Source organism: Heptranchias perlo, chromosome 28 (genome assembly GCF_035084215.1).
Source record: "Heptranchias perlo isolate sHepPer1 chromosome 28, sHepPer1.hap1, whole genome shotgun sequence".
Lineage (NCBI taxonomy): Eukaryota > Metazoa > Chordata > Chondrichthyes > Hexanchiformes > Hexanchidae > Heptranchias > Heptranchias perlo.
In genome coordinates, this window is record NC_090352.1 from 40,747,838 (window position 1) to 40,760,889 (window position 13,052).

A 13,052-nucleotide genomic window follows, 5' to 3' on the forward strand; every position below is an offset into this window, starting at 1 on the left:
ATTCCAGAGGAGAGGTGAGAGTGACTGCTCTTGACATCAAGGCAGCATTGAACCGAGTGTGGCACCAAGGAGCCCTAGTAAAATTGAAGTCAATGGGAATCAGGGGGAAAACTCTCCAGTGGCTGGAGTCATACCTAGCACAAAGGAAGATGGTAGTGGTTGTTGGTGGCCAATCATCTCAGCCCCAGGACATTGCTGCAGGAGTTCCTCAGGGCAGTGTCCTAGGCCCAACCATCTTCAGCTGCTTCATCAATGACCTTCCCTCCATCATAAGGTCAGAAATGGGGATGTTCGCTGATGATTGCACACTGTTCAGTTCCATTCGCAACCCCTCAAATAATGAAGCAGTCCGAGCCTGCATGCAGCAAGACCTGGACAACATCCAGGCTTGGGCTGATAAGTGGCAAGTAACATTCGCGCCAGACAACGACCATCTCCAACAAGAGAGTGTCTAACCATCCCCCACCATCAACATCCTGGGGGTCACCATTGATCAGAAACTTAACTGGACCAGCCATATAAATACCGTGGCGACAAGAGCAGGTCAGAGGCTGGGTATTCTGCAGCGAGTGACTCACCTCCTGACTCCCCAAAGCCTTTCCACCATCCACAAGGCACAAGTCAGGAGTGTGATGGAATACTCTCCACTTGCCTGGATGAGTGCAGCTCCAACAACACTCAAGAAGCTCGACACTATCCAGGACAAAGCAGCCCGCTTGATTGGCACCCCATCCACCACCCTAAACATTCACTCCCTTCACCACCGGCGCACCGTGGCTGCAGTGTGTACCATCCACAGGATGCACTTCAGCAACTCACCAAGGCTTCTTCGACAGCACCTCCCAAACCCGCGACCTCTACCACCTAGAAGGACAAGAGCAGCAGGCACATGGGAACAACACCACCTGCACGTTCCCCTCCAAGTCACACACCATCCTGACTTGGAAATATATCGCCGTTCCTTCATCGTCGCTGGGTCAAAATCCTGGAACTCCCTACCTAACAGCACTGTGGGAGAACCTTCACCACATGGACTGCAGCGGTTCAAGAAGGCGGCTCACCACCACCTTCTCAAGGGCAATTAGGGATGGGCAATAAATGCCGGCCTCGCCAGGGACGCCCACATCCTATGAACGAATAAAAAAATAAATTGCTTGCTGCACCTGCATGTTAGCTTTCAGTGACTCATGTACAAGGACACCCAGGTCCCCTTGAACATCAACATTTCCCAATCTCTCACCATTTAAAAAATACTCTGCATTTCTATTTTTCCTACCAAAGTGGAAAACTTCACATTTTTCCACATTATATTCCATCTGCCATGTTCTTGCCCACTCACTTAGCCTGTCTCTATCCCCTTGAAGCCTCTTTGCATCCTCCTCACAACTCACATTCCCACATAGTTTTGTGTAATCAGCAAACTTGGAAATATTACATTTGGTCCCCTCATTCAAATCATTGATATAGATTGCGAATAGCTGAGGCCCAAGCACTGATCCCTGCGGTACCCCACTAGTCACAGACTGCCAGCCTGAAAAAGACCCGTTTATTCCTACTCTCTGTTTTCTGTCTGTTAACCAATTCTCAATCCATGCCAGTATATTATGCCCAATTCCCTGCTACTGATGTCAGGCTAACAGGTCTGTTCTTCCCTGTTTTCTCTCTCCGTCCTTTTTTAAATAGTGGGGTTACATTTGCTACCCTCCAATCTGCTGGGAACCCTTCCAGAATCTATAGAATTTTGGAAGATGACAACCAATGCATCCACTATCTCTACAGCCACCTCTTCCAAAACCCTGGGATGTAGATCATCAGGTCCTTGGGATTTATCGACTTTCAGTCCCATTAATTTCTCCAGTACTATTTTTTTACGAATACTAATTTCTTTCAGTTCCTCGATCTCGACAGACCCTTGGTTCCCTAGTATTTCTGGAAGGTTTTTTGTATCTTCTTCCGTGCAGACAGACACAAAGTATTTGTTTAATTTCTCTGCCATTTCCTTATTCCCCACTATAAATTCTCCCGTTTCTGTCTGTAAGGGACCCACATTTGCCTTCGCCAGTCTTTTCCTTTTTACATACCTACTGAAGCTTTTACAGTCCATTTTTATGTTTCTCGCTAGTTTACTCTCATATTCTATTTTCCCTCTTTATCAATTTCTTGGTCCTTTGTTGAATTCTAAAATGCTCCCAATCCTCAGACTGACTGCTTTTTCTAGCAACTTTATTTGCCTCTTCCTTTGATTTAATACGATCTTTAATTTCTCGTTAGCCACGGGTTGGACCATTTTTCCTGTTGTGTTTTTGTGCCTTAAAGGAATATATATTTGTTGCAAATTATGTATTAATTCTTTAAATGCTAACCATTGCCTGTCTATCGTCATACCTTTTAATGTAGTTCCCCAATCAACCACAGCCAACTTGTGCCTCATACCCTAGTAGTTTCCTTTCTTTAGATTTAAGGCCCTAGTTTCGGATTGAACTACATCACTTTCAAACTTAATGAAGAATTCTATCATATTATGGTCACTCTTCCCTAAGGGCTCCTTTACAACAAGCTTATTAATTAACCCTTTCTCCTCACTGTTCACTGCCCTTCCAAGTTTTGTGTCATTTGCAAATTTTGAAAGTGTCCCGTGCACCCAATTCCAAGTCATTAATAAAAATCAAGAAAAGCAGTGTTCCCAGCACTGACCCCTCGGGAACACTACTGCACACTTCCCTTCAGTCCGAAAAACAACCGTTCACCATTACTCTCTGTTTCCTGTTACTTAGCCAATTCTGTATCCTTGTTGCTACTGCCCCCTTTATTCCATGGACCGCAATTTTGATGACAAGCCTATTATGCCGCACTTCAAACGCCTTTTGAAAGTGCATATACACCACATCAACTGCATTGCCCTCATCTACCCTCCCTGTTACCTTATCAAAAAACTCTATCAAGTTAGTTAAACATGATTTGCCTTTAATAAATCTGTGCTGGCTTTCCCTAATCAATCCACACTTGTCCAAGTGACTGCTAATTGTGTCCCGGATTATCGTTTCTAAAATTTTCCCCACCACTGAGGTGAAACTGACTGGCCTGTAGTTGCTGGGTTTATCCTTACACCCTTTTTTGAACAAGGATGTAAACATTTGCAATTCTCCAGTCCTCTGGCACCACACCCGTATCTACGGATATTTGGAAGATTATGGCCAGTATCTCCACAATTTCCACCCTTACTTCCCTCAGCAACCTAGGATACATCCCATCCGGACCGGGTGACTTATTTATTTTAAGTACAGCCAGCCTTTCTAGTACCTCTTCTTTATCAATTTTTAGCCCATCCAGTATCTCAACTACATCTTCCTTTACTGAGACTCTGGCAGCATCTTCTTCCTTGGTAAAGACAGATGCAAAGTACTCATTTAGTACCTCGGCCATGCCCTCTGCCTCCATGAGTAGATCTCCTTTATGGTCCCTAATCAGCCCCACCCTTCCTCTTACTGTTTACATGCCTGTAGAAGACTTTTGGATTCCCTTTTATGTTGGCCGCCAGTCTATTCTCATACTCTCTCTTTGCCCCTCTTATTTCCTTTTTCACTTCCCCTCTGAACTTTCCATATTCAGACTAGATGCTGGGCTGGCACAAAAGTGACCCTAGGGTTAAGATACGTGGAGGAAGGGTACAGCTGGGTGTCATCAGCATACATCTGGAAGCAGATCCTGTTCCCAAATGGCAGCATATAGATAAGGGAGAGGAGGGGACACTATTGCTGGAGATGAGCTGAACAGGTAGAAAACAAGCAGGCAAAAGCAGTCCCATGGAGCTGGATAATGGGGGAGAGGCAGTCGAGAAGGATGGAATGGTCACAGCCAGCTGGTACATCGGAAATCCAATGACCAGGGAAAGCGAAGAGAAAAAGAAACCAAAGATACAGACATAAGGTTAAATCTGGCCTTTTCTCAAGACAGAAAACCAAAACAGGGCGATGTGCAGACAACCTGGATATCGATCCTTCCAACTCCCTCAAGGCAAAGTGCAAAGACTTGACACATCCCAAACCCAGGCACAAGCTCTCAGCTCGAACACTGAATCACATTCAAAAGTACCAACTACAAGGACCTATTTTTTCTCCTACTCACTGCCTTCTGGTAACCCATTCCTTAACCAAGCCATTAAACTGTAAAAGGCCTGAGGTTCTGTTTCCTTAACATATTGTGATCTTCAAAGGACATATACAGTTCCACTTTATCACCAGAATAACACACCGTGAATCACTTAGTAAGACCTATATAAATGTACATTATCGTTGCTCCCTCCCAGATTCACACTGAAGTTTCAATAAAAGTTATCACTTAACTAGTTTCCTAATTTTTTGTTGACAGCAGTATTTTCTTTTTACTTGTTGGATGTGGGAGACACTGGCAGGGCAGTGGGATTGGCGTCACATAGACCTGACCAGGTGGGTATGAGCTCTGCCTCCCTCAAGGTCGTTTTACAACATTCCGGCAGCTTTCGCGGTCATTTTTCTGGTGCCAATCCACTAATCAGCAGATGTTTTGAATTCAATTTCACAATTTTCCATGGTGGGATTTGAACCCATGACCTCTGGGTTGCTTGTCCAGTATTAGAACCATTCAGCTATCGGACTGCACGTTTGCTAAGTTTTACTTGGCCAGAAAGGATGACAAACTTTGCACGGTGGGGGGGGGGGTCCGAATTGATCAAGACCCTGACCCTGAATCAATACAACAATAATAAGTCAGAAGTCAGAATGTTGGAAGTTAACTGGTGGTTTGAACCAAAGAATGAAGCATGAACAGGGTGAATGCAATGATCCCAAATGAACAGGATACCAAAGTCTTAGGATCAACTCCACATCAAACTGGAAAGCATGGGTTAGATTGTTCATCACGACTCACCCATTCCAGATGTGATTTGTGAAGTGCTGCATGCCACCAATGCAGCAGATGCTACAATAAATGCAACCTGCACTCACCCCACAGGTATTGCCCTCGCTGAGCCAGACAGTATTTAGATCTCAGATATCGCATCACATGGCGCACCAGTAACTGATGGTGCTTCTACTCTCCCCCACCCCCCCGCACTAACCTGATGGAGGTGATGGGTTGGCCTCCTCGCTCCGAGTATCACCAGACACGCTGATGGTCGTGCTCATATTGCTCTGTGCTGCACTCACAGGATGGGGTAGAACCACTTGGTGATCCTCTCCTTTATCGTCGTATTTCCCCATTAAGGCTTTCCTGATAATGTCCTCGAGGCCGAGGTTACTTGCCGGATCTGCAAAGGAATGACTCCGAGAGCTGACTCCGCCTGGGAGGGGGAGAGGGAAAGGAGAAACCAGTAAGGCGGGGGGGCAGAGAGAGAGGGCGGCGGGGGGGCAGAGAGAGAGGGCGGCGGGGGGGCAGAGAGAGAGGGCGGCGGGGGGGCAGAGAGAGAGGGCGGCGGGGGGGCAGAGAGAGAGGGCGGGGGGGCAGAGAGAGAGAGGGCGGCGGGGGGGCAGAGAGAGAGGGCGGCGGGGGGGCAGAGAGAGAGGGCGGGGGGGGGGCAGAGAGAGAGGGCGGGGGGGGGGGCAGAGAGAGAGGGCAGGGGGGGGGCAGAGAGAGAGGGGCGGGGGGCAGAGAGAGAGGGCGGGGGGGCAGAGAGAGAGGGCGGGGGGGCAGAGAGAGAGGGCGGGGGGGCAGAGAGAGAGGGCGGGGGGGCAGAGAGAGAGGGCGGGGGGGCAGAGAGAGAGGGCGGGGGGGCAGAGAGAGAGGGCGGGGGGGCAGAGAGAGAGGGCGGGGGGGGCAGAGAGAGAGGGCGGGGGGGGCAGAGAGAGAGGGCGGGGGGGGCAGAGAGAGAGGGCGGGGGGGGCAGAGAGAGAGGGCGGGGGGGGCAGTGAGAGAGGGCGGGGGGGGCAGTGAGAGAGGGCGGGGGGGGCAGAGAGAGAGGGCGGGGGGGGCAGAGAGAGAGGGCGGGGGGGCAGAGAGAGAGGGCGGGGGGGGGCAGAGAGAGAGGGCGGGGGGGGCAGAGAGAGAGGGCGGGGGGGGCAGAGAGAGAGGGCGGGGGGGGGCAGAGAGAGAGGGCGGGGGGGGGCAGAGAGAGAGGGCGGGGGGGGCAGAGAGAGAGGGCGGGGGGGGCAGAGAGAGAGGGCGGGGGGGGCAGAGAGAGAGGGCGGGGGGGGCAGAGAGAGAGGGCGGGGGGGGGCAGAGAGAGAGGGCGGGGGGGGGCAGAGAGAGAGGGCGGGGGGGGGCAGAGAGAGAGGGCGGGGGGGGGCAGAGAGAGAGGGCGGGGGGGGGCAGAGAGAGAGGGCGGGGGGGGGCAGAGAGAGAGGGCGGGGGGGCAGAGAGAGAGGGCGGGGGGGGGCAGAGAGAGAGGGCGGGGGGGAGCAGAGAGAGAGGGCGGGGGGGGAGCAGAGAGAGAGGGCGGGGGGGAGCAGAGAGAGAGGGCGGGGGGGGCAGAGAGAGAGGGCGGGGGGGGCAGAGAGAGAGGGCGGGGGGGGGCAGAGAGAGAGGGCGGGGGGGAGCAGAGAGAGAGGGCGGGGGGGAGCAGAGAGAGAGGGCGGGGGGGGCAGAGAGAGAGGGCGGGGGGGGCAGAGAGAGAGGGCGGGGGGGGGCAGAGAGAGAGGGCGGGGGGGGGCAGAGAGAGAGGGCGGGGGGGGGCAGAGAGAGAGGGCGGGGGGGGGCAGAGAGAGAGGGCGGGGGGGGGCAGAGAGAGAGGGCGGGGGGGGCAGAGAGAGAGGGCGGGGGGGGGCAGAGAGAGAGGGCGGGGGGGGCAGAGAGAGAGGGCGGGGGGGGGGCAGAGAGAGAGGGCGGGGGGGGGCAGAGAGAGAGGGCGGGGGGGGCAGAGAGAGAGGGCGGGGGGGGCAGAGAGAGAGGGCGGGGGGGGCAGAGAGAGAGGGCGGGGGGGGGCAGAGAGAGAGGGCGGGGGGGGGCAGAGAGAGAGGGCGGGGGGGGGCAGAGAGAGAGGGCGGGGGGGGCAGAGAGAGAGGGCGGGGGGGGGCAGAGAGAGAGGGCGGGGGGGGCAGAGAGAGAGGGCGGGGGGGGGCAGAGAGAGAGGGCGGGGGGGGCAGAGAGAGAGGGCGGGGGGGGGCAGGAGAGAGAGGGGCGGGGGGGGGCAGAGAGAGAGGGCGGGGGGGGGCAAGAGGAGAGAGGGCGGGGGGGGGGCAGAGAGAGAGGGCAGGGGGGGGGCAGAGAGAGAGGGCGGGGGGGGGCAGAGAGAGAGGGCGGGGGGGGGGCAGAGAGAGAGGGCGGGGGGGGGGCAGAGAGAGAGGGCGGGGGGGGGGCAGAGAGAGAGGGGCGGGGGGGGGCAGAGAGAGAGGGCGGGAGGGGGGGCAGAGAGAGAGGGCGGGGGGGGGCAGAGAGAGAGGGCGGGGGGGGGGGGGGGCAGAGAGAGAGGGCGGGGGGGGCAGAGAGAGAGAGGGGGCGGGGGGGGCAGAGAGAGAGAGGGCGGGGGGGGGCAGAGAGAGAGGGCGGGGGGGGCAGAGAGAGAGGGCGGGGGGGGCAGAGAGAGAGGGCGGGGGGGGGCAGAGAGAGAGGGCGGGGGGGGGCAGAGAGAGAGGGCGGGGGGGGGCAGAGAGAGAGGGCGGGGGGGGGCAGAGAGAGAGGGCGGGGGGGGGCAGAGAGAGAGGGCGGGGGGGGGCAGAGAGAGAGGGCGGGGGGGCAGAGAGAGAGGGCGGGGGGGGCAGAGAGAGAGGGGCGGGGGGGGGGCGAGAAGAGAGGGCGGGGGGGGCAGAGAGAGAGGGCGGGAGGGGGGGGGCAGAGAGAGAGGGCGGGGGGGGGCAGAGAGAGAGGGCGGGGGGGGGCAGAGAGAGGGGGCAGGGGGGGCAGAGAGAGGTGAGCGGGGGATGGAGAGAGGGGGCGGGGGGGGCAGAGAGAGGGGGCGGGGGGGGCAGAGAGAGGGGGGCGGGGGGGCAGAGAGAGGGGGCGGGGGGGCAGAGAGAGGGGGCGGGGGGGCAGAGAGAGGGGGCGGGGGGGCAGAGAGAGGGGGCGGGGGGGCAGAGAGAGGGGGGCGGGGGGGCAGAGAGGAGGGGGGCGGGGGGGGGCAGAGAGAGGGGGCGGGGGGGCAGAGAGAGGGGGCGGGGGGGGCAGAGAGAGGGGGCGGGGGGGGCAGAGAGAGGGGGCGGGGGGGCAGAGAGAGGGGGCGGGGGGGCAGAGAGAGAGGGCGGGGGGGGGGCAGAGAGAGAGGGAGTGGCGGGGGGGGGCAGAGAGAGAGGGGCGGGGGGGGGCAGAGAGAGGGGGCGGGGGGGGGCAGAGAGAGGGGCGGGGGGGCAGAGAGAGGGGGCGGGGGGGCAGAGAGAGGGGGCGGGGGGCAGAGAGAGGGGGCGGGGGGGCAGAGAGAGGGGGCGGGGGGGCAGAGAGAGGGGGCGGGGGGCAGAGAGAGGGGGCGGGGGGCAGAGAGAGGGGGCGGGGGGGCAGAGAGAGGGGGCGGGGGGCAGAGAGAGGGGGCGGGGGGGGCAGAGAGAGGGGGCGGGGGGGGCAGAGAGAGGGGGCGGGGGGGCAGAGAGAGGGGGCGGGGGGGCAGAGAGAGGGGGCGGGGGGCAGAGAGAGGGGCGGGGGGCAGAGAGAGGGGGCGGGGGGGCAGAGAGAGGGGGCGGGGGGCGAGGGAGAGGGGGGCGGGGGGCAGAGAGAGGGGGCGGGGGCAGAGAGAGGGGGCGGGGGGCAGAGAGAGGGGGCGGGGGCAGAGAGAGGGGCGGGGGCAGAGAGAGGGGGCGGGGGCAGAGAGAGGGGGCGGGGGCAGAGAGAGGGAGGCGGGGGCAGAGAGAGGGGGGCGGGGGGCAGAGAGAGGGGGCGGGGGCAGAGAGGGGGCGGGGGCAGAGAGAGAGGGGCAGCGAGAGAGAGGGCGGGGGGGGGCAGAGAGAGAGGGAGGGCGAGAAGCGAGCGAGAGAGGGGAGGGGGAAGAGAGAGACAGATAGTCAGGCAAAGAAGTGGAAACCAAAAGTCAGCATTTGTTTTGCAAGCTCCAACCAGCAAACAAGGACTGTAATTAGACAATGGCAGCGAAGACCAGACTCAGTGAGGTCAGTTCCTTCATACAGGTTAAAAAGCAGAACCATGAAGTTGAAGAATTGAGCAAAGGAAGTTACTGCTCCATATTCAGACCACTGGCAGTGCTTCTGCGTCAGATGCTGTTTGCAGTTAGCGACACTTTGAATAAATAAATAGAATGGCTTAAGCATCTCAGATTTTCTGGAGAGACTGGGCAAAGGATATCTACATTTTAAAACCCTTCCCTCCTCCAGAAATGCTGCACCTCTTCCGATGTAACTTGAAACATAACAACAATGCACTGATGGCAGAAAAAACACCTCAAGGTGCTTCACTAATGGCTATGGGGTGGTGCCGGTCGGTCTCTCTCCCTCCCTCCCTCCCTCCCTCCCTCATCTACTGGCCACAGATCTAAAAAATACTTTGAAGTAGTTTACTTTCAATTGTATGTGAATTGTTAATTTTCTTAGACAAGCTTATTTTTTTTTTAAAAACATCTAATCTTTCTGGACCTGTTAGGCCTCTAGTCCGACTCCAATTTTTAAAAGAACTTCAAATTGGGCAACCCGCCAAGCCTGACTGGGCCACAGGCCGTGCTCGATATTTAATCCAGCTCCTTCCCACTTCGCTGCCGGCTGTGCCTACCCCATGAGACGTTCTCAGTCATCCAACCCACACTTCAGTCCAAGCCACAATCCACAGCCAGCTTTTGAAGTACAAGGACAAGATTCCCTGAATGGTTACTACCCCATACGTTGGGGAAATCCTATTATTTAAACTACAGAAACTTTAAATATAGAACCGGAGAGAAAAAGAGCTGAGGAGAGGCAAGAGCCAAGGAGAATGATGGAAAGTTATGGCACAGAAGGCAACCATTCAGCCCATCGTGTCCGTGCCGGCCGAAAAAGAGCCATCCAGCTTAATCCCACTTTCCAGCACTTGGTCCGTACCCCTGCAGGTCACGGCTCTTCAGGTGCACATCCAAGTACTTTTTAAATGAGTTGAGGGTTTCTGCCTCCACCACCCTTTCAGGCAGTGAGTTCCAGACCTCCACCACCCTCGGTGAAAAAATTTCTCAACTACCCTCTAATCCTTCTACCAATCACTTTAAATCTATGCCCCCTGGTCACTGACCCCTCCGCTAAGGAAAACAGGTCCTCCCTATCCACTCTATCTGGGCCCCTCATAATTTTATACACCTCAATTAAATCTCCCCTCAGCCTCCTCTGTTCCAAGGGAAACAACCCCAGCTTATCCAATCTGTCATCATAGCTCCAGTCCTGGCAACATCCTCGTAAATCTCCTCTGCACCCTCTCTAGTGCAATTACATCTTTCCTGTAATGTGGTGACCAGAACTGTACACAGTACTCAAGCTGTGGCCTAACCAGTGTTTTATACAGTTCCAGCACAATCTCCCTGCTCTTATATTCTGTGCCTCGGCTAATAAAGGAAAGTATCCCATAAGCCTTGTTAACCACCTTATCTACCTGTCCTGCTACCTTCAGGGATCTGTGGACATGGACTCCAAGGTCCCTCTCTTCCTCTACACCTCTCAGTATCCTCCCATTTATTGTGTACTCCCTTGCCTTGTTTGCTCTCCCCAAATGCATTACCTCACACTTCTCTGGATTGAATTCCATTTGCCACTTTTCTGCCCACCTGACCAGTCCATTGATATCTTCCTGCAGTCTACAGCTTTCCTCCTCACTATCAACCACAGCCTATCTTTGTGTCATCCGCAAATTTCTTAATCATGACCCTACGTTTAAGTCCAAATCATTGATATATACCACAAAAAGCAAAGGACCTGGTACCGAGCCCTGTGGCACCCTACTGGAAACAGCCTTCCAGTCGCAAAAACACCCGTCGACCATTACCCTTTCCTTCCTGCCGCCGAGCCAATTTTGGATCCAATTTGCCACATTCCCTTGGATCCCATGGACCTTTACTTTTTTTGACCAATCTGCTATTCAATTCTATATTTTATCTTGTTTAAAGTACATGCCCCAAATATTGGTGAGGAGGTCTCCTGTAAAGGTGCACCTGAGGTGCGGTGCCCAGAACTGAACGCAGTATCTCCAGATGGGGTCTGACCAAGGCTCTGTATAACTGAAGCATCACTTCCTCACTTTCTTATTCCAGCCCTCTTGAGATAAGGGCCAACATTCCATTAGCCTTTTTGATTGCTTTTTGTACTTGTCCACTAGCTTTTAGTGATGTGTACATGGACACCCAAATCCCTTTGCTCCTCCACAGTTCCTAGTTTACACCTTTAAGAAAATATTCTGATTTGTCTTTCTTGGATCCAAAGTAGATGACCTCACTCTTCCCTACATTGAACTCCATCTGCCACAGTTTTGCAAACATAGTCTGTTTCCCTTTGTAACTTCCTGCTCCCATCTGCACTACTTACAGTGCCTTCCCTTTTGCAAACTTGGATATATAACTCTGTTCCTTCATCTAAATACGGTGAAAAGCTGAGGTCCCAGTACAGATCCCTGGGAACACCACGTCACATCCCAACAATCAGAGTACATTCCCTCTATCCTTACTCTCTGTATCCTACCTCTCAACCAATTTCCAATCCATGTCACAAGGTTAAATCCAATTCCTTTGGGAGTGAAAGGTCCAGAGTTTAATTAGTGGAGAGGCTTCATGACCTTGCATGGTGTGAGGGAGCTACCTGTATATTCCCCAGGGTGAATAGAGTCCTTAAGAATAAGAATCTGCAGAGACTACTATGTGATGTGATGATTACCTACTGTTTGTGGATCATGGACAGTGCCACGTGTTGTCTCTCAATCAGACAGCAGCTCACAATATTCCCCAGTGCACACAGGATGGATATTCCCAATAGGAATGGGAAAATCTGACAGTAACCAGGTTTTAACACAACCGTGAGACACGATTTACATCCCAACGCCTCACCAGGAAATCTGTGATGCTTAAATACAGGCGTCAGAGACATGTTTTGATTAGTTTGAAGGGTGAGGCTGTTACTGTAGAAGCAGGTTGCATTGTACAGCATGCTGCTAACCCATCCTACACAAAGGGTTAGCTGTCAGCGTTCTGAATTAAAGCAGTATCACCACCGGGTTAATGCAGAACAGAAGAGTACGGAAACCGCAGCAAAGAGCTGCCTGCGGCGAGAGCCGCCAGCAGACGGCTACAACAGAAACAAACGAGGCTCGAACCATTAGCACCACCATTATGTGGCTTCAGTCCACGAATAAGAGATCAGACAGTACAATCCCCCCCCCTCCCCACCAACAACAGACACCCCCTCGCCCCAGACACTCCCCCCCCCGCGACGTAGACACACCCCCCCACCCCAAACCCCCCCCCCGCCGCAGACACACCCCCCCGTCCCAGCGACGCAGACACCCCCCCCGCCCCCATAGTGGTTCAGATCTCCCCTTCCAAGAACTCCAGACCCCGATGTCCTGACTGCAGAGAGGCTGCTTCTCACACACTGGGGCTCTGGGCTTGCTCAGGGTACATGATGCAAATTGAAACCAAATGTATTCCCATCATGGGGGAAATGAGAACTCTCAAACAACTTGTACACATTTCATAACAAGGTGTGCCTGACCCGTGGACAGGTGACCTGTATGGTTCAATTACTCCCCTGAGGAAGTTCACAAAGGAAAAGGTGGGAAGCTGTTTGACTGTCTATCTGTACAGCATCAATCACCCCCCTATCTTACAGTGAAACTAGTTCAGAAAGTACAGGTATGATCAGGTTCATCTGAAAATTGTGGCTAGATTGTTAAGTAAGAAGACGCACCTTTTTTGTACGAGACCACACCTAGGGGGTAAAGGAAAAAAGAATTGGGTTTTAGTAGTTGAACTTTTTAAAATTAGTTTTTATTTTACAGGATATACCCACAATGTTTTGAACTGACTGTGCGCCGGTGCATAAAATCAGTTTATTTTTATAGCTCAGTAAAGAGCAATCTTCCAGGGCAAATGAGGTTTGCTACACAAGGAGGCAGATTAAACATCACACACATGTGTGGACCCACACCCCACCCCCACACGTACGGACCCCCGTACCCCACACGGACCCCCGCACCACCTC

The 13,052-nt window shown here is 54.6% G+C and overlaps 1 protein-coding gene across 3 annotated transcripts in view; it reads right to left on the minus strand.

Moving 5' to 3' along the window:
• The window catches only part of ncor1 (nuclear receptor corepressor 1), a 334,377-nt gene that overhangs the window by 6,396 nt on the left and 314,929 nt on the right, over nt 1-13,052 (minus strand). For all 3 annotated transcript variants that reach the window (XM_068008588.1, XM_067967875.1, XM_067967876.1), the window contains 2 exons: nt 12,759-12,779; nt 5,096-5,317 (listed from right to left, as the gene is read on the minus strand). In XM_068008588.1, coding sequence (XP_067864689.1) covers nt 5,096-5,317; nt 12,759-12,779 — 243 coding nt within the window. The remainder of the gene's footprint in view (nt 1-5,095; nt 5,318-12,758; nt 12,780-13,052) is intronic.